The sequence below is a fragment of the Pholis gunnellus genome (genome assembly GCF_910591455.1).
Source record: "Pholis gunnellus genome assembly, chromosome: 14".
NCBI classification, from domain to species: Eukaryota; Metazoa; Chordata; class Actinopteri; order Perciformes; family Pholidae; genus Pholis; species Pholis gunnellus.
The window spans coordinates 7,455,353-7,483,223 of NC_136541.1; the positions used below are offsets into that span (position 1 = coordinate 7,455,353).

Below are 27,871 nucleotides of genomic sequence, written 5' to 3' on the forward strand. Positions count from 1 at the left end.
CAACCCTGACCCATCAGCGGGCGGTGATTTGTGGATATTATAACTGGTCTGCTTGGCTCTCACTCCGCCATATTAAGCAGCCTTTGTCAGCTGGCGGCGTGTCCTCGTGTTTTCAAGGAATATAAAGCAGCACCGCGGAGGACTTTGTGCGGGTGAAGTAGTTTTAATCGGTTATGGGACAGACGGAAGACTGAGATTCCACGTTAGGAACCGCTTCTTTCGGCCGTTTGCGCTCCTTTTGGATTGTCGACGTGAAATAAAAACGTGGGAGTAAAGAAAAGAGATCACATGTAGCCGCAGTGAAACGCTGCCAAACGTCGCATTTTAAGGTGAGAAGTGCCCGTGAACTAAAAGTGCTATTTCGTCCTGGAAGTGAGCGAGCAGGGCCTCGCTGGTGCTGTGACACTTGGAGAAAGTTGAGAAAAGAGAGCAGGAGAGTTTCCTCGCTGCGCTGCATTGTTGTAAAAGTCAGTTTCATTGTTGATCCTGAACCAGGACTCGATTTATAGGATTGTTTACGTAAATCCTTCGATGAGGGTAGAAAACAATGAGTAAAGACAATGCTAGATTGCTGCATTTAAAAGGTTTTAGTCTTGAAATTAACACATTAATCAAATCAACTTCATGTAAGTTGTGTCATTTCAAATGTGTTTGTTGAGTTTTTGTTTTCCCCCATAACATGTAACCACCTACACTTTTCTTTCTGCCTCACCCAAATCTCTATCTCTTCTCTCACTATCAGCTGCTGCAGGCCTCAGCTGTTTAAAGGCCTTTACTGTAAGACATACTGTGTCACAACCAACCTTCCAAAATGACAACATTTCTGTAATCAAAGCCCCTTTTTCAGGAGTTACCAAATCTGTTCTTGCATGCTTTTATTGTGGTGGTGCAACTATACTTCCCAGATGAGCATATTCCGTAAAATGCATGTGTGTAAGGAGGTATAAAGTGCATGAGTGCTGTTGTAACGTGTGTGTTCATACAGTCACTGTCCCTGATTGTGGCTGCTTATATACTCCCGTGCCACAGTAATCCTCCTCCACGATAATCCCTCTGTTGGTACAGACCCAGTTGGCAGGATGGTCATGTCTCCCTCACACACACACACAGCTGGAAAGGAGAGGAGTGAGGAGCGCTAACAGGTGGTGCTGGCCGGGGTTCAGGGACTTGAGTTTAACTGGAGGCTTTAAAGATCCTCGCATTCTCCTCAAGTGTCTTCATGGAACGAACGTGTCTCTGCAGAATCGTTAGTCTGCTGATTAAAAGCTTCCCGTCTGTTGTGAGACAGCGAAAAAGGTCAAAGTCATAACGCCCCCACGCTCTCGCGTTTGTGTTTCTTCCTTTTTGACAAAAGGAGAATCGTCAGATTTCAGACATCGTCGGTCAACGATGTGGCCACAGAGAAACAAGAAGAGCTCTTCTGTTTTACTGCTTGAAGATGGCCCTCTCTCTCTCTCTCTCTCTCCCTCTCTCCCCCAGCGTCACTCTAGCCATTGACAGGCACAGCAGGTGGCCTCAATGGCATGAATGGATTCGGAAGGAAGTTCCTCTCCTCCCCCACCACCCCCGCTGGCCCTCTCCACTCACTGTGATTGGCAGAGATGGCAGGCTGCCCTGAAGATAAGGCCGAGCTGCGCCTCAGAGAGCGTGCCAGGGCAATTACGGAGTTACGCTTCAGTAGCGGTTCTGCGGCCCCTGGTACCTCCTGGTCTCTCTGTGATTGTGGCCGGTGTTTGCGGAGCGAGACTGTCAACTTAGCTTAATGCACTCGATCGGTCTTTCGTAGCACGAGCAAGTTCGGCTTGTGGACTTCACGTGCTGCTGTTTGTGCAAAGGCACGAGAGAAAAACTCTCAGCAGTCGAGTTACAGCCTCCTAAGTACCTTAGTTGTAGCGCTGAAAGGATCAATGTAAAACATTATAGAGATCAATGAATCCTTTAAGTCATTTGTGATGCCAACATTCACTGGTTTCTCCTTCCTAAATGTGAGACTTGCTGCTTTTCTGTGTTTCATATCGTCGAATTTGGAGTGCAGCTGTGATGTAGCGTGACACCACGGTACCACGCTACGTCACAGCCGGGTGTGGTCACAGTAAAACCGACCAAACCCAGCGGTGATCTTTGAATGTGGTCAGAGGTTCAACAGACTGGTCGGACACTGAGACCGAAAATAGCCCGACACACGTTTTTTACAACTCTGTCTGAGAAGATGTCACGATGTTGACTGCTTCATCTTCAGACTGAGAGGTACACGGGTGGTGTGCTTCCACATATCTGATTGGCTCCTTGCAGGATGGCGTCTCATTGCGCTTGAACGAAGGCAGAGCCAGGTTGTTGTTTGTTTATGGATGCTGTGTTGTTTTGCCGGACTCCCTCTCTACGGCGTCATCCGTCAAAGTCAAACCCGGCAATGCAATGAAAGATGAAACCGTTGCTTCTATGGTAACTTCCCAGAATTGTAAAGTCCTGCGAGTATGAGAAACCACTAGTGTAGTGTTTTTGAATCGGACATGCCTTTTAAACACGTTCATCTTTTGCTCCAACTGGACTTTCTGGATCATATTTCTTGTCTCGTTGATGCCAACACTCCCCCAAGAGGCCAGTGCAGCTATACAACCGTAGAAGAACGTTGCCTATATGTAATAGTCAAAAACGGACAAAGATTTGATTTAAAACAAGAGCTATCTGATCAAAGATTAAGTAAAGAAGGCCTTCACTGCCAGGTTCAGGTTAGTATTGAAGTTTCACATCCATTCCTATGCGCTAAAGTCTTAACTATACATAAAAAAACCTGCAGTTTCTGAATATACACCTTTTTTCAGGAGTGTGCCGTTTTGTTCCAAGTGACTGCAAAGGTTACTCAAGGCGGTGGCTCAAAGGTGGAAGGGCCTCTCCCAGTGCGCTCCGGAGTTGCATCTTATCTGATGAGTCAGAATGGTTCACCAGAGTTCAGAGCTGTGTCACGCTCAGTGAATGAATTACACAAACGTCACGGGAGTCAAAGTTATCCCGTTTACACAGAGCTTTTAATGGGAAGTCCAGGCTCCTCTCTGACCTCCAAACAGCTGGCCAATCACAGAGTGAAGAGGGTATGAATGTCAGACTGTCCGTTTTGAAAGTATCAGTTCTGAGTACACTTTCCCCTTTTTAGTGTCTTTGGGTAAAAATTCCATATTAACCTTCGAGCATATTGTAATTCAAGTGGACTTCTGCACCTCCTCTACAACAATCCAGCCCGTGGACGGGAGCCAATCACAGGTCATTTCAGAGAGAGAGAGAGAGAGAGAGAGAGAGGGTGTTGGCCGTTCTACTAATACAGATGTGCGACCACATCTCTTCGGTTAAAAAGTCTGATTTTAACGTCGGGATACCCTGCAGGAAAAGTTGTTATTCAAGCCGTGGCAACATCTGCCTGCACTGCAGAGCAACACAACTTATCAAAGGGCACAATGTCTGTGAAGCGTTACGGAGACGGAGGGAATACAGTGCTGGTAGTTCAGTCATCTGCTCCCGGCTACTGTTAGCAGACGTCTAAACAACTTTCAACATTTTCTCTCCGTCTCTGCCAACGCTTTGCCAATGTTGTAGCTTTGTTGTTTGAAGTGAATGAGTTGCTGTATGAAGGACGATGAAGCACATTACGGTGTTCGTCTGGTGAGAGAGGAGATTCTGCAGATTTCTTTTATTTTTATGCCTTTACCAGAAAACTGCCAACCCTTGGGGTACCCCTTGAATTCCTGTATATGTTAAAAGTAATTTTCTTTGCCTTCTGATGCCAACATGATTTTGAGCCTGTCCCAGATTTAATGTCAACAGTTTGGCCTGCCTCCGTGTCGTGCTGGGATTGTTTTCTCCTGAATCTTGCCCGCATGCAAGCAGCGGCAAAAGCTTCACCTCCTGCAGCTCTCCGGCCTCGTTGCCTCCGGCCCTGTGGGAAGCAGCAGCCTGTGTCTCCTCAATCTGACACGGCATCGCTGGCAGTCTGGCACACGGCCTCACATGTCTCGCGTCCTTGGAGGAGGTCTGGCTCCAGCGTTTGTTTCGAGCACATACCGCTGCCTTTTGTGTGCGCTTGGACAGTATGCCTGGAAGTAAAGTTATTCACCAATGTGTGGGAGTGTGCGAATACATTTCCCTTCTGTTTCACGTCGTGCTCAATGCAGCTCGTTTAAGATTCCCAAATATCTCTCGTGTGGTAGGGTAAATGTGAGTACGTCTGAACTTATAAATATGCAAAATACCAAACGGTTTCTTACAATATATTTGAGCTCAAAGTTTAAATGAATGCTTAAAAAGCTCATTTAAATTTGTCCATTAAATCCATAACCCACATCTCTGTGCGAGCTTGAGGCGGTATTTACTGTGTTCCCTTTGAGCCACCAAAAGAATGACACATTTCTTCCAGCTCATCTCCTATTGTGTGTGTGTGTGTGTGTGCCTCATTTAGGGAAACCACCCGAGAGACCATACAATAATCTGCCTGTAATTTGATTTAATGGGAGCTTGATTCGAGCCGTCATTAGTTTTGGTAAATTCGTCACTCAAGAACGATCACTCTCTTCCCCACAGATATCCTCGCTCTTTATTTCTCAGTGTTACATTAACTGCTTTTTCCCTCCCAGGACTCAAACGTGTCATTTGAGGGCCGTTAAATCTGAATGAAATCCTCCTCAGAGGATAGACCAGGACTGTGGGGGGACATTCTGTAAAGTGGTTTGCATAAGGTTATCCACAAACACTACAATGATTTTGTTAAGTCTGCTGCAATAATGAAATTGTCCCTTTTTTAAAGGAGCCGTGGTTGTAAATGTGTTCCTGTCTAAAGAGGCTGCTGCTTGTGTTTAAAATTGAATTGTAGCACTCTTGATTGACGTTTGGGGCTTCTTGGCTCCACCACCCTAAGGACAGTGTGTCCGTGCCCTTCTTAGCATTCGTGCTCCTCCGTGTTAGCATGTGTATGGGATTGTATAGCTCAGGGGATTGTGAGTGTGCTGAGCTCTGTGGGGGAGCACCACACACTACTTTCTCTTCGTCCATAACAAAAGGTAGATGAGACGCACAAAAGAATGAATCCAAAGGCTTTCCCTGGAGAGGAGGCCTTTTCTGTTCTTCTCTGATAACAGTTCTTCATGGGTGGTTCAAAGGCTGGGTAATACATTTGTTAAATTAAATGCCTTTTTGTTGTTGTTGTTTTTCAAAAACTACTTTCGGTGTTTCCCCCTAGAATTGTTTGGGCCAGGCCCAAAAAAAAATGTATTGCAAAAAAAACCTTCAAATATACATTCCAGTGTTTAGCCTATATTCATTCTGCAGCGGCGCACCGCTGTGAGTCCATGAATGAAGAAACTGTCTGTGGTTAGTTCACATGTCTGTATTAACTGCAGGAAAGTTGAGTATCTGTTGGTCTATTGGTAGTTTTTAGCTGAGCTCGACCAAAGAATATTCAGTTAAAACAGGGCTGGTGATGATGTTTTGTCCTCATTGTTCTCCGGGAAGTTTGCTGGTAGTGACGTAATGTAGATGACTTTCCAAATTTAGTGATTTTGGAATCTGGTATTGACCCAAATTCTGGATCGGGACATCGTCAAAACGTTTAAATGTGTTTATGCTTGCTAGTTGTCCTAAAATAATAAACAGTTTGGTGTCTGTGGCAGCTTGTTGCTTTCTATTGGTGGCGGTCATTTAGATTTTTCTTCAATAAACCACTAGGACGGCCCTAGTTCAAGTCTGGATTTCGCTGTAAGACATGTCTTGTATATCTTGATCCAAAGTAGAACTTGTGGGCGTTGAACTATTCTGACACGCCAGATCATGCGCCGTCCCTGTGGACTCGCTCAGGCTTGCTGTCTACTCGTAGCCATTTTAAGAGTGAATCCTCTGGGTGCATAGCGGTGTAAATGGGAAAAGGTTTGCAAATCGTTTCGTAAAGGGACGTTTTTTTTTAATACACTATTCAGCCTATAATTACATGACAGCATTTGGGAACATTAATCATTAGAGTCTCCCAAACGGAAAGTGAAACTGCTGATACCTGAGAAAAGGTTTTAAAGGACACACGGGAAGAGTTTTGAAATGCTTTGATCCTCCTCATCCCCGATGATCCGGACAGTTTGCTACATTTTAAAGCAGATATTGCACATAGTATTAAGTTGAGCTGCTAGTTGAGACTGAACCCATGATCATCAGGATTAGCCATCGGTCTGGAGTGTTTGTTTCAGGGACACAGCCGAGGATTTGAATCATCGGTACGCTCTTTAAACCACACTGACTCTCTCACACCTTGTTTTCTTTCAGCTTTGCTGCAGCATTAACTCCAGGGTCAGACACTAAGTGTTTAGGACATTTGGAAACGTAGTGGTTGACATGTGCGACAGGATGAGGTCAAAGGTGGCGGCCATGTTTATGTTGTCTTCTGCTCTGATGTCGGTGGCTTCTACTGTGACGTTTGTTTAGTTTGTTCTGCTGCACAAAGAATTAAGACCTGGAGGTTCAGAGCACTTGACCTAGAACGCGACTAACGATTATTTTCAGTATGAGTTCATCAGTTGGGTCTGTAAAATGTCTAATAGTGGAAAAATGGCGTTACGATTTCCTGTAAGCTGTAAGTGACTTCTTCATTTTGTCTGACCAACATTTCAAAACCCTCAAAATATTGAGTTCATCAAATGTAAAAGCAGCAAACCCCAACAATTGAACAGTTGGAACAAAGAAATTTGCTCTTGATAAATGACTTTGAAAAAAAGTAGTTGCTGAATCATTTTCTGACAATGGATCAAACGACGTATCATTGCAGCTCTGCTTGAGAGAGTATTGCTTTTTTGTGGGAAGCTGTATTGAGAATCCCCCTGACAAAAACTAGCATGTCCACATTTTTGAAAAGTCGGTGAACTACCTTGATGGGGAAAAAAAGAGTCTTCGCTGTTCAGCCTCTTTCCTGATATGTTTTCTTGTACTAAAATAAGAAAGAACGCCCACAAAATCTCAACTGTACCTCGTGTGTTTTGGCGGTGAAGCTTTAAAGAAGCCAGAGACACCAAACTATACATTCTTGTCATTTTACACCCACTACATTGCAATTTTGGTAAGACGGAGACACTCTGACTGCTGGAAAGAGCCGACATGTTTCATGTTGCGTTGCATTTTAAACAACACTAACAAACTGCCAGCACAAGCAGTACTGCCAGTTTGTCGTCACCGGCTGTTATTCTGTCCGCGGTAACACGCCGGTGAAGAGCGTCTGGTTTCCGAAAGCGACGTCATTTGAATTGGACTGATTAGCTGGCGAGTTATACTGACCGACTGATTTGTTTGTATCTGGCATGTAGACGCAGCGTGAGTTAAATAAGAATACGATTAGTGATTCACTGTGCAAACAACTACACAAAGAATAAAAAGCGCGCCAGCTATTGAGACAATTCCTCATTTGCTTTTTAAACAATGACTGTTCCGCTGCCTCAGCATTTGCTTTCAGTCCGTACCGTTTGTTGGTGGGAGAAAGTCAATACACTATCCATCTCAAATAAGTATATCCATACATTGACTGTTGACCCTAATGAGGTTTAGTTGTAGCGCTGACCTTTACAAGCTGCCGCCATTGTTTCAGTAGAGATTCATTGTTTTCTTCACCGGGGGATTTAGTTCCAGTTTGATAGAACAAAGAACTGGCTGATCAATACACGATTTACAATTATTGACAGAGGGAGAGCGGCCTGCTTTGGACATCTCACCTCTTCTAGATGTGAAGTAACTTTCTCCATCAGTCTGAGCAGCTATCGTTAACTCAAACGCCTAATGGCGGGAAAATGGCGAGTCCAGAAGGCAAACTCGCAGGAAACAACTTTGAAAGCTTTAACAAAGTCGCAGTTCTTCACAAGAATACACATTAACATCAGTAGATGCGTTAAAGCCTTTGTTAAGCAAAGCCACTGAGCTGTGAGAGCTGTGTTCTGCTTCTCTTGCCTTTTTTGTTTTCTGTCTCTGCTTTGTTTCCCATCTACGAGTGACAGCAGCACACACCCCTCTGCTCCTGTTACACCAATACGTGACCCGTCACTGACGGGCTTTTTAAACTATGTCGTAACATTTTTACAAATGCCAGGATATGAGTCACTGACGGTGGATCTGACTTGTTGGCGGAGGAATACAACCGTGAGGCGGTAATTCTAGTTTTGTGTCTTTGTGTTTGTGTGCAGTCATTTGGTCTTTGGTTGATGTACAGAAAACACACAGGGACTCGTGTATAGTGAGCACTAACTCTTACCACCAAAGGGCTTTTTGCCCCTCACAGATCCGTGTCAGTGATTGTGTGATCACAGGGCAGAGCTGAAATGGCCACAGGCTCTAACGGGATCTAGTTTCTAGCTCTGCTAGCTTGGCGGGCTTTTGTTCGGACTTGTGAAGTCATGTGAAGTCATGTGAAGTCATCCGTTTTGCATGCAGTCTTTGTTTTCTGCATGGGAGAGTTATGCTAAAACCACCCATAAGCAGCCCCAGACTAGTATGTACAATAGCATAATTATTTCTCTGCACATTGTGACACGAGCTCAGCCTTCCATGGTAAAGCAGGAACTCATGACTTTAAGGTTCTGACGGTGATTCATACACCGAAACACTGTGTTCAGTTGTGGATACCTTCAATTTGGGACAAGTACACTGAGGCTGAACCGGGTCTGTCCCTCTCTGGGCCATAAAATCATACACGTGTGGTGTCTAACAATCATTAGAAATGAAACAATAAACATGATTTGGCACATTTTAGACACGTTAAACACTTACACAGTCAAGTTAATTCCCCCTTTAATGATCTTTAATGGATCTCGATCCACCATCTCATGTAAACTTATATTGAGTTTTTCTGGCAGATTTTTGGATTAATTCAAACATTAAATAGAGTTAATAAGCCATTCATAGTTTGTAGTTAGTGTCTTAAATGTGTATCTAACCGCGTCCAGAGACGTTTTAGAAGTATCTTAGCTTTCATTTACAGTTTTGTACGAGTTCATCACAATCCATAACCCAGAACTTGTGTTGCAGGAGTCTAAGATGGCTTCATCGATGTATAAATTAAGATTAAACTCAAACTGTAACTCAAATCTCCTTCTTTTCCTTCTCCTCCCTGCAGGCTTGACGATGGGTTGCGTCAGGAGTAAAGAGGACAAGGGCCCGGCGCTAAAGTACCGCCCCGACAACTCGAACGCCACGCCGATCAACGCCCACCTGGGCCACTACGGGCCGGACCCCACCCTGATGGGTCACTCGCCCGCTATGAAGACACACAACAACAGCTACAACAGTCACGCCGCCTCCCTCACGCCCTTTGGCGGGGCGTCTTCAATCATGACGCCGTTCGGCGGAGCGTCCACCTCCTTCACCTCGGTGGCTGTGAGCAGTCCCTTCCCCGGCGTCATCCCAGGTCAGTCTGTGGAGAGGATTTAAGGTTTCAGTGGGAGACGCATGGGACCAGGAACAAAGGAAACATGCATATGTGATTTAAAAAAAAAAAAGGCTTTGAAAGTTTCTCAACTTGAATTAAATATCCTTAATTATTCAAATAGCTTTGGGTCCCCAAGCCCAAGAAACGGATGTAAAAGCTGCTTTATAACAGAAGACAAAATGAAAGTACACTAATTTGCAATCCTCAGAGCATTTTTCATTCTGTTTTCATTACGTGTAAATCAGTGTACAACTTTAGAATAAACTCTGCTGAACATTTGTTATGCGCGGGACGTTATGAGCAGCAGATGTTATGCAAATTAGACATTTGAGACGAGTCGGCCAACGAGAAACCCCAAATAGGTCTCTTATATGGGAAGCAGTGCAGCGGGCGTGGCGTCTCCGGAGCCAAAGAAAACAATTGGCATGCAGTGGATTAAAGTCACACACACATTTTCATTTGCAGCAATACTCGTAATCAGAAGGACTTTTTTTTTTGTATTATGGATTTGTTGGTAAATTAAATGACTCTTGGTGGCATCAAACATTATCTCGTGCGATTTCAGGTGCTTAATGCAGCATAGATTGGATGGTTAAATTATGCAGTAAATGTACACAACAAAGAATAATGTTTCCTCCTAAAGTGCGCACACACACACACACACACACACACACACACACACACACACACATCCCTCAGTCCCTGTCTCGCTCTCTCAAGGAGGATAATCTGGCCTGAAGTGCTGCTGTAGATCTAATTCCTCCTCAAGATAAACATTTCAGAGTCCTGTTGTCTCGCTGTACTCTGTCACTTCAGACTACAAACAAATCGACTCTTTCCATTATATATGAGCGATTAGTCCGTTTGGTTCACTGACTTGAAGGGATGCCACAGAGTTTGGCAAATATGAAAGGGATATCCTCTTTTCCCCTCATGTGTTCTTTGAATATATTAAAGTTAAGAGAGATGGTTGTATTTTTAGTCCAGGCTCCGAGTTGCAGGATGTGCGACATTAAAGTAAAAAATGGTTAGTTATTAGCAGCATTGTTCATCAGTTTGTTTGCTTAGCTCAAGTAAGAAATATTATAAAAGGAAGAAAGGAAGCTAATTAAAATGTTGCAGTCTTTATTTGACGGTCAAATGTCATTGGCTGTGTTTTCATTTGTAGTGCAACATTTCAAGATCAAACGAGACGGGATTAAAGGAATCGGGACATTTTCTTTTGGTCTCTGTGGGATTAACTATCGTACGTGTGCACACCGCCAACGCTCAGTTTCTCGTGCTTTCAGGTGGTGTAACATTTTTCGTGGCGCTGTACGACTACGAAGCGAGGACGTCGGATGATCTGTCGTTCAAAAAAGGGGACCGCTTCCAGATTATCAACAACACGTGAGTCTATTTACAAGGTGTGTGTGTGTGTGTGTGTGTGTGTGTGTGTGTGTGTGTGTGTGTGTGTGTGTGTGTGTGTGTGTGTGTGTGTGTGTGTGTGTGTGTGTGTGTGTGTGTGTGTGTGTGTGTGTGTGTGTGTGTGTAATCCCTCATTGTATTCAGGTCTGATATCGGGGCAGATTTCTGGGTTAATGGGTTCCTCTAATGGGCCATCTGTTAAAGTCGCCATCGCTTTCCTCCCGCCGTAGATCATTCCTCTAGTTTAGGGTTACAGTGTAAAACATACCGCTCTACCCTCATTTATTAGAATACAAGCAAAGCACATAAAATAGATGAATGTAGTATCAACATTTACAGAATTTGTATTCAAAGACGCCAACAATGCATTGATTATATGCCTGAAGTTCTAACTCACAGGGTTATTATGGTTTTTATTTTCATTGCTCATTTTCTGATCGTTACTTGTGGGAACTTTATCCCTAATATACAATATAATAAGTATATTGTGCACTTTATTTCTAGAACAGAATACATTTAATAACAATAAGTTCTAATGAAAAGGGAAATTGGTCTCTACTCCTACGACTTACTGCAGCAGCATCGTCTTGCTCCCAGGTGGGAAAATGGGCAGAGCTCCAAATTCTCCTCAAATCACGTCTTCAGCCGCTGTCCATGAGCATGTTGAGTTTGCGGTGATGAAAATACCATCTGCTTTCACAGAAGAGGTGGCAGGAGGACACATTTGCTCGGTTTTTACAAAAAATGCCAGCAGACAGATTTTCCCTACACCTCAGTTCCTCCTTGAATTCAAGCTTCTGCTGTTAGAAATACCAGAAACTGTGGCCAGATGTGCTGATCTTATGAATGCAGTATTTTGTTGCTATAGCCTTCGATATGGTTTAGCTTTTTTTCTTTCCGCCTTGTGTTTCTGAAAGTGTGGAAATAGAGCAGATATCACAGAACATTAAGCACATTTAAAAGTCAGCCATTTTATTTTTTACACTGTACCATGCATCTTAAGGCATTGAACAACATTGTTATTTCAATTAATTCACAATTTCTTCTCATCATTTAACACTTTCTATGGTGCCAGTGTATTATAAACATACTCATAATGTGTTATAATCTGCTTATAACACTGTATATTTATAGTCACTCATAAATATCCACAATGCTTTATAACAATAATCATAACCCATTAATAAGCATTCTATAATGACTCATACGGTCAAGTACCATAAAACTTCATAATTGCTGGTAAAAAGATTATAACGTATTATATTACACTATGATGCAGAAAATGTCATTGAGTGACCAGCTATTATAAAGTATATGATACTAGACCTTATAAGTCATTACAAAATGTGTTATAACTGTAATAAAGCATAATGAATATTTATTAGTGCTTATAAATATGATTATACAGTTCAATATTGAGATATATATATATATATATATATATATATATATATATATATATATATATATATATATATATATATATATATATATGATATTGGTACTTTTTCCTTGAAGGATCTGAACATCTCCTCCTCCACAGCTCGACGTGGTTTAAAAACCCACAATGTGATGTGACGTGGTTGAATGACGCGTGTTGTGACCTTGCTCCTTTTCTCTCTTACCTGCAGTCTTATGAGTCGGTGTGTTCTTCAACCAATGCTTTTGTGAGTTTCTGATTTCAAATTTTCTTCTCTGTTCAGGGAAGGCGACTGGTGGGAGGCTCGCTCCATCAACACCGGACACAAAGGTTACATCCCCAGTAACTACGTGGCTCCAGCCGACTCCATACAGGCTGAAGAGTGAGAGCGCCGTTACCTTTTTCTAACTCTCTCTCTATCTCCGTCATCCTCCAACGTTGTTTTCTTTCACTTTTATTTTTCTCCTTCACATTCCTCTCGCGTTAATCACCCGGCTCGGTTAGTTCTCCTCTGATTGAGAGGACCTGATGCGGCTGGGCGGTCAGGCTTCGTGACTAGCCCATCATGCACCAACACGCACACAGTGTAAACAATGGATCTCTGTATCGCTGAGAGTCGAGGACGTTCCCATTGTTGTTCATCCGGTGTGACAGAAACTTTAAGGCACTGCTTTTAGGCAGTTTTGGTTTGGTTTCTCATGAGCTGACTCATTAAAAAAAAAAAACCTGTGTAAACCAGCCAGCTAACTTTTCCTTTAGTCTAAAAGAGTGAATGCAAGTGATCAACAGAGTTCAGGATTTTTGATTCCCTCTTAACTTAGTCTGTGGGGGGGGGGGGGGGTGATGATGTCTTGAAATAGACTCTTACCACTCTTTAAAAGAAGAAGAGGAAAAGCTAGATTTAAGTTTTACAGCTCATGTTTTATTTATTTATTCAATAATAGTAGCCCTTATATGTAATGGAACCAGCTAAAGACATATTGCTTGGAGCAAAGTTGATAATAAGCTATAATTATAGTTTCATGGTCTAAATAATTTCGACTTAAATTAGATTTTAAGCTATTTAATTTAAGCCTCTGTCAGACTTTGAAGGTAACCACAAATGAACCATGTAAAGATGACGTTTAATGTTAACTGATTTAACATCAAACACATTTTGTTTTCCTGTTCATCTGTTTTTGATGTCGAACGTGACGATTTTACAGACCGGATTTATACGATTCATTTAAAACATCTTGTGCCATATTCATATTACATGAATAAGAAAATCCTAGCAGTAGATCACTTTGAAAGCTCCTCATGTGCGTCACTATCTGACTGTCTCTATCTGACTGTCTCACTATCTGACTGTCTCTCTATCTGACTGTCTCTATCTGACTGTCTCACTATCTGACTGTCTCACTATCTGACTGTCTCTATCTGACTCTCTCTATCTGACTGTCACTATCTGACTGTCTCACTATCTGACTGTCACTATCTGACTGTCTCACTATCTGACTGTCTCTCTATCTGACTGTCTCTCTATCTGACTGTCTCACTATTTGACTGTCTCTCTATTTGACTGTCTCACTATCTGACTGTCTCTCTATCTGACTGTCTCTATCTGACTGTCTCTATCTGACTGTCTCTCTATCTGACTGTCTCTCTATCTGACTGTCACTATTTGACTGTCTCTCTATCTGACTGTCTCTCTATCTGACTGTCTCTCTATCTGACTGTCTCTATCTGACTGTCTCTCTATCTGACTGTCTCTCTATCTGACTGTCTCTCTATCTGACTGTCTCACTATCTGACTGTCTCTCTATCTGACTGTCTCACTATCTGACTGTCTCTCTATCTGACTGTCTCACTATTTGACTGTCTCTCTATTTGACTGTCTCACTATCTGACTGTCTCACTATCTGACTGTCTCACTATCTGACTGTCTCTCTATCTGACTGTCTCTCTATCTGACTGTCTCACTTCCTGACTGTCTCACTATCTGACTGTCTCTCTATCTGACTGTCTCACTATCTGACTGTCTCACTATCTGACTGTCTCACTATCTGACTGTCTCTCTTTGTGCAGATGGTACTTTGGTAAAATGGGCCGCAAAGACGCTGAGCGGCTGTTATTGCTTCCAGGGAACCAGCGGGGCACTTTCTTGGCAAGAGAGAGTGAGACGACCAAAGGTAAGAGGATTTAATTCTTGAAAGCAATACTGTAATTAAAATGCTGCAGTTTGGATGTATTAGGCAAGTGATGAAAGCGTCCCCTATTTATGCTTGTCTAAGCTTTTATTGCAGCTGTATGTTAATTTATAAGGAGAAAAATGAACTTTTTTAGAAGTAAAATGTGTTTTATATTCACCTGTTGTTGTTGTTGTTGTTGTTGTTGTTGTTGTTGTTGTTGTTGTTGTTGTTGTTGTGTATAATAAAAGCCTGATGTGTATCGCAGACTTGAGACTTTCTGCTCCTAAGAAGCACAATCTAACTTGCTCTCCGTGGCTCTTAAAGGTGCCTACTCTCTGTCTATCCGGGACTGGGACGAGGTGAAGGGAGACAACGTCAAACACTACAAGATCCGAAAGCTGGACAACGGTGGTTATTACATCACCACTCGGGCCCAGTTTGAGGTGCTGCAGAAGCTGGTGAAACACTACACAGGTATGCAGCCCGTCACTTAGCATTTAGACAAATTGTTGTTTACAACTGGACAGCTGTTCTTTTTTCTTTCTAGACTCATGGAGTCTGTTTTCTGGACAAACAATGTCTATTGTAGTCATTTTGTATTTAAGCCCATGAATTCAGTGCTCTCGGTATAAAATGCATAATTCAGCTGCAGATCAGCTGGGATATGTGTTGAATCTGTTTTTCTGTGGAGATTCTGAGGCCGTTCACTGACACGGTCTCAGCTCAATCACCACAATGTCCTAAAAAAGCAAAACCATGTGAGACTTAAGGCGAAAGAGGCATGAATACAAAATGTCTTAAGCCTGCTGTAATCTCCTGAATGTTGACAGGGAGGCAGCTGTGACTTGAAAAAAAACTGTCACAAGAAAGCATCTGGGTGATTTTACAAGGACTTTACAAAGAACACATTTAAACTCCCAGAAGCAGAACACTGGATTTTAGGTTTTGTGTTGTTGACCCTGCCCTGCACGCTCCCATATAATTCATGTAAGACACTAACTGCAGTGCTCTTTATAACTCTGACTCCTTTGTATTGCTCTAAGTGTAGCCCTTTGACTCCAGTCAACAATAACTGAGAAGTCATACCTCTTCAGTGGTTTAAATATCAGAAGACTGGTTTGGTTTCTCGTTGTGTCTCCATTTTCTGTGCCCAGAATACCAATGCTACATTTTTACAAGATAGTTAGTGCTGCTGCTGTCAGCTGCATCAAGCGCTCAACAACCTCTTGATCTTTTTGTTGTTATGGTGAAATTACCATAAGATTTGATTATTTATTCAGGATTCTGTGAGATGACGGGCCAAGACTTCTGTGTGTTCGCTTCATTGTGGTTTGATTGTAGTTTGTTGGTGTTGTCATGTGGCAATGTGAAAACATTTTTACAATTGTTGTTGGGTAGCCACCGAATGAGAGCTGACGTTAGCTTAGCACAAACCATGAGCTGTACACTACCTGATACGTAATAGTAGGCTACAGTTTAAACGAATGAAAATAATTTACCCCAAATCTCAAGTTCCGCACTAATTTGCCTCCAGGTAATGATGAAGTCATAGAGCTCCTGCAAAAACGTGCCGCTCATCAACACAAAATGGCCGCGCCAAAAGCCTCACTTATTAAAAACAAAGGCAGAAAAACATCCCGTGCTGCTAAAAGATATTTACCGCTCACTCTGATCAGATTTAGCGTGGCTGTGCTTACTGCTCCAGCTGTGTGTATGTAGTCGGCAATGATTTTGTTTTAGTTGAAACAGGCTGATCCCGAACAAGCTACAACTCAAAGATCTTTCTGTTTCTTCCCTCCTGTGTGTCTTCACTCCTCTGTTCCTGCCCAGAACATGCGGACGGTCTGTGCTACAAGCTGACGGCCGTGTGCCCCACGGTGAAGCCTCAGACTCAGGGACTAGCTAAGGATGCCTGGGAAATCCCGCGAGATTCACTTCGACTGGAAATCAAACTTGGCCAGGGCTGCTTCGGAGAAGTCTGGATGGGTAAGAGACCGTGACGTTCACTGTACTAAAGCACACGCGGCATGTGTTTCGAACACGCGTCCATATTGTCTTGTTGAAGTGGTTTGTGAATGACGAATGAGGCCACTGAACCCGCTCCGAACCCATGTTTCTATCAATCGTCTTCACTTTTTCAATACATACAAACAAAATGGCACACAGAACCAGTTTCATTCGTCCCACTTTCCATCCCGTCCCCTACCTGAGGAGACATCTGATTGGCTACAGATAAAAAACCCACACACACACACACACAAATGCAGTGAAGTTCACACACGACGAGCACTTTGTAAATGCAGGTTTGTATATAAACGCAAGAACAATTTGGGAATCTTATTTTTTGTGTGCAGTGAAAATACTTTTGTGGAAAGAGGCGTTTTATATAGAGATCATAAAATACTTTTCTGAGTGCCTTCATCAATATTGAAACTGATCTGACCCCATACATCATGAATTAGTAAAGAATACAAACAACTGCATGCACATATACTCACACGGCCATTAGGGCTTACATGCGGAGACAAAGCATCCGCTGTACATTATTCATAACTGGTGTAAATTTAATGTAAAACAAAAGCAGCGAATGTAAAGTTAGTTTATCGAATGATTCATTCTAGCTTGAAGTTCACTCCCTGGCCCACATGCTGAAGTTGCTGAATGTTTACACACACACACACACACACACACACACACACACAGAGCTCAGTAATCACAGGTCACCTCCTACGCTTCAGTTCTCCGGCCTGCATGTGAGACGGGAGCCTTTCAGTGAACACGGCTCTCTTCTTTCATCACTCGGTCTTTCATTACTCCCGGCCTGCAGCAAGCCTCGACCTGCAAGTCTCCGCTGTGCGATCCCAGGAATCCCTCTCCGTCTCTCCCTGCTCCGTTTTTTTTGTTCTTGATGGTTTTTCTACTCGGCTGCAACTTCTTACTGAAAATCCCGTCCTGGCTCACGTGTTTGTTCAACGTTACGTTTTTGTTAAATGCGTTACGTTTGCTTGTGCTGGTTGACCTCCATTGTGTTCTCACCACCTCATATTATTACTATTGCTATCAGATAATATCGCTGCTCTACTTTGTCCTCCAGCTTGCGTGTGTGTTGTTTGTTCAGTGTGACTCATTCATGAAGGTCAGCCTTATGACGGAAACAGTAGATCTCATGCCTCAGCTCATTGTATGCAAGCAGGGCGTGAGTAAGTGGCTCTCCACCAGGAAGTGCCTGATTATTTTAGCTGTCGTGTTCTTTCTCTCCTGAGCTGCTCTTCACACATGGGAACACTGCCACAGATCACTGGCGTGATTTTTAGGATTGACTTTTCAATCACTTAAAAGGGGTCAAAAAGTCTTTAATGTACCTTCAGGGTTTTAGTAGTACAGTGTGTGTCACTTAATAAATTGGAAAAGCATATTAGGTTAATTATACTTTGCAGGATGCACAAATGCAACATTGGTTTGTGTTTGTTTCAAACACGAGTTATCATTTTGTTTTCCTGATGTGTGTGTGTGTGTGTGTTTTTTTTTTTAAGGCACATGGAATGGCACTACCAAGGTGGCTATCAAGACCCTGAAGCCAGGCACCATGTCTCCTGAGGCCTTCCTGCAGGAGGCCCAGATCATGAAGAAACTGCGACACGACAAACTGGTGCCTCTCTACGCCGTGGTGTCGGAGGAGCCCATCTACATTGTAACTGAATTCATGGGCAAAGGTAAGGAGAGGTCAAACTCGCCAACCAGAAGAGAAGAATAAGCACGAGTCATAACAGACACACTTGAAGAGATTGCATGCGAACAAGTTGATAGGTTTATAAAAAGAATGATGGAAACTGAAACATGTTTGAAGTGCTTCATAGTTCTAGCTCTGTGGACTGGAACACTATTCTATTCGTAGTGTGAAATTTGCGTCCGTTACACAAAAAAAAAAATGCCTCGGTGATGCTTTGCCCACGGACGTGAGGAGGAATTGTTACTTCACTTGGTGGAGCCTCACATAAACGTAACCACTCAAACATGATCAACTGTCCTCTTTAATCATCTATGTACTCAATAACAGGATCATTCTGTAGTTGGGGGCATTAATGTACAAAGAAACTCTAATCTCCATAAGTATTTAATTGATTGTAACTCTGATTATGAGTCTGTTTATAAGTAACGTCAAAGGCGAACATCAAACTGAACTGAACTTACTGAAGAAGACCTTTGCCGTTGTGTGTTGCCTTCGAGTGTTTTTGGTTATTTGAGCGTTTTCTGACGCTGAACTCTTGTCTCAACTGATCCTTTTATTTATTTCTGTGTGCAACGCTCAGACAGATGTATTGATTCTGCTCCACCCCTCTGAACTCTTGACAGGTAGTTTACTGGACTTCCTGAAGGAGGGAGATGGTAAATATCTGAAGCTGCCCCAGCTGGTGGACATGGCTGCACAGGTAGGATCAAAACACAGAGTCTGAATTCAAACACAAGCACACAAACTCCCGTTGCCCCTGACCTGCCCAGCAGCTGTTTTCATATCTGTGTGACAGAAGGATTCACGTGGATCAGCAATAAACAAAGAGAGCTCTATGTTGGCAACTTCCCAGCCAGAGTGTGTAACGGTTTGCTCTCCTTCTGGCTGTCATATTTATTTAATACCCTACTAGACATCTCAACCCTCCTCCTCCTGTAGATGACTCCCCTCGTTCTCCAACACTTAGCTGCCGCTGTAGCACTTAAACGCAGCTCATCAGAGGCCACTTAAGCGCGCTGGTTCAGTCACCTACCCTGATCTGCTCTTAATTCGCCTCTCCATGCTCCCAGGCTCCCTCTTCTCCTCACTCGTCAGAGTGGAAAATGCTTGAGGATTAGACGGAGGCGAGTTGAAACCTCGAGACGCCTCTGAGGGAGTTGACAGCCAGAGTGAGGAGATAGTTGTGTTAAAGATTTGTCCGATTGATGTTGTAAATCTGTTATTTCTGCCTGCACATCTGGGTCTCAAACAATGAAATGTGTATTTCCTAAGATGGCAACTCACTCTAACCCCTTTTAATTCTTATTCTTGCAAAGTAATATTTGATCTCAATCTTTTCATTTGGAAAATTTGCACATTTTTTTGTCCTTGACTGTTTGCTTTTGTTGCGTCCTGATGCTATTTTCTCTACGCCAACCCTTCGTCTCCCCTTCCTCCCCCCTCCCTCCCTTACTGTCTGTCCGGTCCAATCCCGTCTCAGATCGCAGACGGCATGGCCTTCATCGAGAGGATGAACTACATCCACAGGGACCTGAGAGCTGCCAACATCCTGGTGGCTGATAACTTGGTGTGCAAGATCGCCGACTTTGGCCTGGCTCGACTCATCGAGGACAACGAGTACACCGCCAGACAAGGTGTGTGTGTGTGTGTGTGTGTGTGTGTGTGTGTGTGTGTGTGTGTGTGTGTGTGGGTGGGTGGGGGTGGGGGGGGGTGTGTGTCCGCATTGGTGAGGACTTGCATTGGCTATAAATGGTAGACGTGTTTTTCGTACTTATGTTTCATTGTTTGGGTTTCACTTCGTTTACGTTCCTATTTCATGCCCGACCATGATGGTTTTTTTAAACCCAACTTTTTGCCTAAACCTAACTGTGGCCGTTTCATGGTAACGAATGACACAAGAAAAGCCTAAAATGTGCTATTATGACACGCAGAATGTCCTTTAAATGGGTTCCTTTCAATTTCTACGCCTTCTCATGAGATCGGGTTGTTTTTTTCTCTATTTCAAAGACTAAACTATTAATTAATGAATTAGTTGCAGATCAATCTGATGAAATGAATGGTAAGTTGCCACCCTAAACATATTGGTTATTCCTCCTGCCTGACTTTGTTTTACTTCTTTTCTTCAGGTGCTAAATTTCCCATCAAGTGGACGGCCCCTGAAGCTGCTCTGTACGGCCGCTTCACTATCAAATCTGACGGCTGGTCGTTTGGTATACTACTGACTGAACTGGTGACCAAGGGCCGAGTACCGTACCCAGGTAACATTGAGACAGCACAGATGTGGGCTTATCAGAAGTGTCTCTTCATTTGTTCCTTTTCAGTGTAAATGAGAAGCTGCCTTTTCCTGCGGTTTTCGAAAATGTCTGGTTTTAAAGTTCCGCATTATCTTGAATACGTTTCATATTTCCCTTCATGGAAAACAGGAAGAATTCATTCAGTTTTGTCTCGGCATAATTCCAACATGCTGCTCACCACCATCATCATCATCATCTGAAGCTTCTAATAGTCCTTGTTCTCACACTTATAGATCAGAATACATAACTATATATAGCTTTGATATGAGTCAACTCAGATGTCCCTGCATGGGAAAGAACCTCTTACTCTCTCACACACCATGCTGTCTGCCTCATCATCTCTGCCCCCTGCTGGTTGAGAGCAGTACTGCAGCGTGTCTGCTGATGACGGCGTTTGCCTGGCACTGATTACAGAGCGTGCCATATGGCAGACTTAACCACCATCTCTTGTAGAGGGCCATCTGGCTCCCGGGGCTTTTTTGGGTTTCAGTGCAAACCTTTCGGTCTAATTATTCACCCCAGAGCCTTTTTCCCCTTCCTAAAACTGTAGTATGACTCACCAGTAATTTGTGGCTCTTGTCCTGCTGTGCTGCAGTCTTTTTGGGTAGCTTTATTTCTATTGTCTTCTTTTAAAACGTAGACGCAGTGTGATGCAGGTATACCAAGACCACGTGAACACATCATCTTTACTTCTATTTCAGTCTGTTTGTATATGTGTACAGATATGACCGGCATGTTATTAGAGCTGAGGGTTTCGGATCCCAGACATAAATCGCACTAACACCTCAGCATCCGACATACCACTGCCACCATATCCTGGTCCCAGCAGTTGCTCTGGGTCTTTCCTCTCCCCGTGTGTGTGTGTGTGTGATAATCTGATCCCCACTCTCCCACAGAGCGGTGGAGATTGGGTGGGGGGGGGTGCGGGGGTGTGAGACCATACCACCGACTCTGTGTCATAACCTCTTTTAGCTGCAGCCGAGCTCCCCATGGAGCTGTTTCAGCGCCGTGTCACAGGGTTCAGGACCGCTGTCTTCCTGTCTTGGGAAGGAATCCACGACTCTGGTGCTCTAGTCGGGAAGGAGGAGGGCAGAAGATGAAGCAGCACTGTTTTTTTTCCAAATCTTATGTGATCTCTAGAGTAGTACACTGGCTCAACTTACATTTATAATTACATTTTATTTCTTCAAACTACTAACGATGTTTGTGCCTTGTAAGTGTTGTTGCATGAGGGTTTTTTTCGCCGTCGTATTTCTTTAACACAGTGGTTTGTGGGGGAATTTGCACCTCCTGTCAGCAGCATGACGCCAGCATTGGCTGCAGGCTTCAAACTGGGCTGCCTCCTAATCAGAACTTGCACCATTGTTTTGACCAGAAAACTTTTGATTTGCTTTTCTCTGGGACGAGGCAACTCGCACCCAAGAAATCAAGTCGTTGCCTCACTATTTTTCATCCGTTAGTTACCTGCAACTACGGTTCTTTCAAAATAAGGTACTTTTGTTTATAAAGAGAATGACAAAATAAGAGCTACAAAACAGACTTAAAAACAAACCATACATGTATTAGTTATGAAACCAAGCCTGTATGGAGGTTTAATGACCTGCATTATAGGGAACGTCTGTGGCTCAACTCTTCCTGTCCACATGTGGAGGTGTACTTGAGCAAGACGGTGAACCCTATGGATGAATGACTCAAATTGTGTATTATTTTGGATTAAAATGCCATATTAAACCATATTTCTCTGTGTTTCTTCCAGGTATGGTGAATCGAGAGGTACTTGAGCAGGTAGAACGAGGTTACCGCATGCCCTGCCCCCAGGGGTGCCCCGAGTCCCTCCATGAGATGATGAGGCACTGCTGGAAGAAGGAGCCAGACGAAAGGCCGACCTTCGAATACATCCAGTCGTTTTTGGAAGACTACTTCACAGCCACGGAGCCACTGTACCAGCCAGGAGACAACCTCTAGTCTGGGGGATTTGGGGGGAGAGGGGGGGGTGGTGCTCTGACATCATACGGAGGAAACATCAGTGGAGAACAATGCTTGGGGACAACAGAGAACTTTAACATGGGGAAAGGGCTTGATGAGGCTACAGAGAAAGAGGTTTTAATGATACAAACTAGTCCACGACCACACTGGAATGTATGCTAGAGCGGGAAGAAAGTGTCTTCTGAAGTAGAGGGTTGTCCCCTTTGTACCCCGGGGACAAACATGTGGGGGAGTGTCCAACTGTGCAGATTGGTGCTGGTGTGTTAAACTCTGGGAACCCTGCTAATCAGAATAATTCATATGAACTGGCCACAACACTGTGATGAAAATAAGAGGGTTTGTCTTCTAATTTAAAATCAATGGCTTCTTACAGATTTTTTTGTAACTTTTTTTTTAGATGATACATTTCCCCTTTCTCTTCCAATTTCTCCCTTTTTGTTTTATTTCACACACAGTTCTTTGATATTGGAGTCAAGATCTTTTGTACGTGCGAGTTTGGTTTGAATATGTAGGTTGATCGGTTATGTTTTTGGAGAGCGACCAACGACTGGGGTTGAATCGTCAAGTATGCGCCGCTGCGTCTGTAAAGCTTGGATGGAGAAGGTGTGAAGTGAAGTAAATGGCTACTTTATGGATGAACGAATGTACTGAGAGATCGATGTACATAAAGTATGAGCAGAAAGATGTATTTTTAGCACGTGTGATCAGGTGGATGAATGAGAACATGAGAAGACCGTGTTAAACACCCCACAGATTATATTTAATACGGTCACTTGAATGGCAAATCACGTCGATTTGATATACTTTACTACTTTAAACAGGGACTTGAAATCATAAAGAGGTATTTTGATAATATACACGTGCGGAAACATTTTTTCCTGTTTAACATTTTATAAATGTTTTGACATTTCAGCTGTGAAAAAGGAATTAGCATCTTGTCTTTTTGTTTGTTGCACATTTCCGATTGCTGTAACATGTTTGTCCTTCTGTCGCACACATCCACACAGTTTAACGTAGCGGAGCCTGATGGATGGTCTAGAACTCTGTCGGATCTATTAAATTCACATCATCGTGTAAATCATAGACACAGCTGTTGTATTTTTTTTTTCTGTTCTTCTCAGTAAAATCCCACCCAACTATGACTTAATGCACCGTCATTGTTTATTCCAAAGCAAACTACAAAATATTTTAATTTGTAAATGCAACTATGCAAAATCAACCAGTGATCTTTTTATAGAACGAAAAGTGTGAAGTGGTATTTGCCTGTGACGAGTTCCCCTTTTGTGGTTTTCTTACCTCGATTCCCAGTTGTAGAGCTGATGGAAGTAGAACCAGACAAAACAAACACGTTGCGCACACTGTGGTCACGTCAGGGATTTAGAGCTTTTCTAGGTGTTGAGAATTTACGAGTCCAATAACAAGTTCTTAGAGGTACTTTCACTGTCTGTCCAGCAGTATGAGATGAGAAATCCGAGGAGATGTAAAGGCATCTTCTTATTGTCATTCAATAAGTGAGCTTAAAGATCGGACAAAGATGTGAACTTTTTTTTCTTTCTTTCTCTGTGCGTCACTCACAAGAACCTAATATGTGATTGTTCCTAAAGATGGGACTTGAACTAGTGGGGAGATGATAATGAAATAATTGAGAATGGTAACTAATATGATTTTTGTACAGAAAAAATAAAAGTTTTACTCAAAAGGTTTCCTTGAGCTCTCTTGTTCTTGAGAAGCGACTGACGTTGACGTTTCGTGGACAAAACTCGACCACCAAGAAGCCGAGAAAGACATTTATAATTCACTCAAGACTCTGCATTTCAGCCGTCTTTTATTTGTTTTTATTGATGTACTATTTGAAAACGGGTATGACGTACATTCTTATTTTTTACATTTAATAAATAGCACTGATTGCTGTCATTCAATTGTTGTGTATTTACATCTCAACAAGATTATGCCGACTATACAGGACGACGAGCTAGTTTTTTTTTACACAAAGGAAGTGCTGGTAGAAGTTTAGGAAAGAGGACGGTGGGTTTATTCATCCTCGTCCCTGTAAAGAAAGAGGAACAGTAAATATTCGAACATAGCAACCAAAACCCAGAGAAATGTAGCACTTTAGCATGAAGCTCAGGATCTAATGACAACTTGAGCCTTTTTCTAAAGACAATCTACAGTAGAAGGACACGAGATTGGAGAGAGCTGATGGATGGCGGCTGTGTTACAGTGAAGCTCATTAATGTTCTCACCTGACCATCTCCTTGTACTTGTTCAGAGCCTCCTGGGCCACATACTGGATGAAGGCCGGGTCCCACAGCTTGAGCTCCCCAGGAACAGAGAGGAGAAGTGGAGGAGAGTTCAGGATGTTGACCTCCACTCTGGTCTCAGTCTCGGATGCATTCTGTCCGTCGTGGCTCTTTGGCGCCACCTGGAGAGTGGAAGAGGTCACCTGTTACACCAACCTAACACCAGTCTCCAATGTTGGATGCTTCCACACTTATCTAAAAGATGTTTCTCTCCGCCATGACTGTTTATTATGTGTAAATGTTCCCATATTCGATTCTTTAATCAGAGATGTGGACATATCCTTTAATAAGTTATCATATGTAACTGATGGCTCCCTGAAGACTTTATCTCACCGTCTAAATCATGCACACTGCTGATCTGCCTTTAATTCATTTCCTTCTCACCGTGGTGATACGGAAGATGTTTTCAGGAGTGCTGCTGTTGATCACAGTCTGAGCCACCCAGCTGAATTCAGCCGCCATGTTGCTCAGCCAGTTGACTGTCTCGTCGGTGTGGCGCCGGACAATAGACAGGATCTCGTCGTACTGCTCCTTGGACACATCCAGCAGCTGGAAAACCTCGTCCAGCTCCACGTGCAGCTCCCGAACACTGGGGCACTCTGGAGACAAGAGGAGGAGGAGGAGGAGGAGCGGTCAGAGGAGGTGCTGAGGTCAAACACAGCTGTGATGGAGGTGGTGCTTCACCTGTGAGCAGAGGCCCCTGGCAGGCCTCACACTGGCTCTGCAGCTGCCAGCACTCTGACGTCTGCTTGCGAAGGTCTCTGCACAACTTCCTGTTCTGCAGGAAACGCGGGAAACTTTCCCTCACTACACCAAACAGAAAGACGTTCAGCAGTTAGATTTGTGGTCTTTATTGATTTGCATTGTGTGAAGAGGTTTGTTGTTAAATCTAAATATTAGTGACGAGCACTGAATCGCATCTTTGTAGTATACTGCTTTTGAAATACGAAAAGTTAGCACATCGAAACTCTAACCCAGTCCACCATGTGCCACTGAAGCCAAATACTTCCCCAAATTCATCCCCAATAATGGCAGCAGCTGGAATTATAAATCTTAGTCAACTGAGACCAAAACTACCGATTAGTCGACAATCGATTGGTCGATTAGACATTTTTGGGCCTCACTGGCGTCAACTCGCCGCCGCTTCCCACTACCTTTCTTCTTCTTTTCCTCCACTGCCACGTGGACGTCATCAAACACCTGGGTCACCACAGCTCCAAACTCCTCCACCACGCTCTTGCCGAAGTCAAAGAAGGAGTCCAGCACCTCCTCCAGTCCCACACCCTGCAGGAAGCCCGAGTCCCGGCCGGCGTCGTAGAGATCGACGGCGGCCTCCTCCGTCAGGACGTCGCTGTCGTTCAGGAAGGCTTTCTGGAGGACTTCGTCCAGCCTGCTGCGCATCCTGGAGACCAGGGACACGCTGTGGCTCACCAGCAGGCCGACCCTGCCGGTCAGGCGGTTGAAGGAGTCCTTGATGCGGTCAACCTCTGTGTCTGTGTCGTTGGGGCCCTGATTCACCAGGATGTCCCCCGCATCTGTGCGAGGCTCCCGTGGGCCAAAGCGCCTGGACACTCTGCGGAAAAAGTTATCCACCTGCAGTATGAGAAGTATACGAGATGAGTTTATTTTAATATTGTGTAGGGCGTGTGGTTGACAACCTGGGGGTCACAAGATGATTACAGGGGTTCACGCTAAGGAAAGAACTCTGCAACACAAAGTGATGTTACCTTTTTTTGCCAAAACTTTCTTCTCCAAAAACTATTCACATGAAATATACCATGAGTCAAAGGACACAGTCTGTGTCTAGTCACAACTCAAAGACCTGACCAGGGGTCAAATAAGACATTTAAAGGGACCACAGGATAAAAAAAAGAGGTTGTGGAACCACCAAAAATACATGTTTTGTGGCACATTTACACTTGGATAAGTGCAGCCGTGATGAATCATGAATTGTGCTGCTGTCGTTCATCACAAATGCGTACAGGTGCTTTTAGTTAACTATTGCTTTATTTGGAGCCATCGTCTCTCTGTTTATTTCAAACACTGCAAATACATCAACATGTAAGATGAAGGAACGCTCAAAGGTGAACTTTCAGTTGACAACCACACAATTTTATTATTTGTGGCTGCAAAGAGTTTGGAGGTAAGAGCACAAAGGTCCGAGCTGTAGTTTTCATACCTTGGCTTGGAAAATGCCAAATCCTCTGCGGCAGGTGGAGGTGTAGAAGGTCTTACAGGCGTCCTCCAGACAGGGTCTGCACTCCACCCACTCAGACTGCAGGGAGTCTTTGCACTGCTCCTCCGCCTCCTCCAGCCTCTCAGTCACCTCCTGAGCCAGTTGGTCTGCCCCCTGGTGGCAGAAAGGGAAACATGTTTCATGAACTTGATTTGCTTTCTGCCTGCCTTTCTTTCTTCAGGGAAAGTTTCGTGTTGGTCTTGCCTTCTTCTTGTCACTGCTGTGTCGGAGGGACTTCATGAGGTGTTCATGCTTCTGCTCGTTCCTCCACATCACCTCCCTCATCTGCTTCACCCCATACAGAGCTCTGCTCACCTCCTCATCCACCAGTTTCTCCCCATTCAGGGACAACTCTGAGAGATGGAGGGCGAAAGAAAAACCTGGGTGAGATGTTTTAATAAATGTTGACAAAAACTATCAAAACAGCTGCAGAACATCTGTATTTACTGTTTGTATCAGAAGACACAAACTTCAAGAGACATTTGCTGAGGGACTGCTGATAAAAAAAAGTGACTTTAAACTCATGCATAACATCACACATTCCCTCAAAGATAAGCAAAGACACATTTAGGTTCCTCTGTGCTGACTCACGTGTTAAGGTGTCCTCTGAGATGCCAGTGGGTTGGTCCTCTGGGGCAGAATAAAGGACCCCCAGCGTCGCCACCAGAACAACCAAACCGAGCAACAGCTTCATTCTTGAGCTCAGAGCTTTAGGAAGGTTAAAAGAAACGAGAAGTGATGGTGATGATGACACGCACACAAACCGAGGAAACAAAAGCAACAGGTGCTTTCTAGTCTGCTCCAGAAAGCTAATAGGATTTGAGCTTGAGTGTAAATAGACATCCATACTGTACATGGTCTTAGGTAGGTTTGCCACTTGGTGGTGCTACACAT

At 43.6% G+C, this 27,871-nt stretch overlaps 2 protein-coding genes across 2 annotated transcripts; one reads left to right on the plus strand and one right to left on the minus strand.

Moving 5' to 3' along the window:
* Nucleotides 1–24,144, plus strand: yes1 (YES proto-oncogene 1, Src family tyrosine kinase). The gene is made up of 12 exons (XM_079173325.1): nucleotides 1–329; nucleotides 9,122–9,412; nucleotides 10,723–10,822; nucleotides 12,544–12,642; nucleotides 14,328–14,431; nucleotides 14,756–14,905; nucleotides 16,262–16,417; nucleotides 17,965–18,144; nucleotides 18,785–18,861; nucleotides 19,642–19,795; nucleotides 20,288–20,419; nucleotides 22,212–24,144. The coding sequence occupies exons 2-12, from the start codon at nucleotides 9,130–9,132 to the stop codon at nucleotides 22,418–22,420; spliced, it is 1,644 nt and encodes a 547-aa protein (XP_079029451.1). The 5' UTR covers nucleotides 1–329; nucleotides 9,122–9,129; the 3' UTR covers nucleotides 22,421–24,144.
* A 247-nt stretch (nucleotides 24,145–24,391) lies between these two features.
* clul1 (clusterin-like 1 (retinal)) lies at nucleotides 24,392–27,677 on the minus strand. The gene is made up of 8 exons (XM_079174008.1): nucleotides 27,569–27,677; nucleotides 27,182–27,330; nucleotides 26,921–27,091; nucleotides 25,896–26,334; nucleotides 25,426–25,548; nucleotides 25,126–25,340; nucleotides 24,685–24,863; nucleotides 24,392–24,488 (listed from the first exon to the last, which is right to left on the minus strand). The coding sequence occupies exons 1-8, from the start codon at nucleotides 27,669–27,671 to the stop codon at nucleotides 24,473–24,475; spliced, it is 1,395 nt and encodes a 464-aa protein (XP_079030134.1). The 5' UTR covers nucleotides 27,672–27,677; the 3' UTR covers nucleotides 24,392–24,472.
* Between the last annotated feature and the right edge of the window lie 194 nt (nucleotides 27,678–27,871).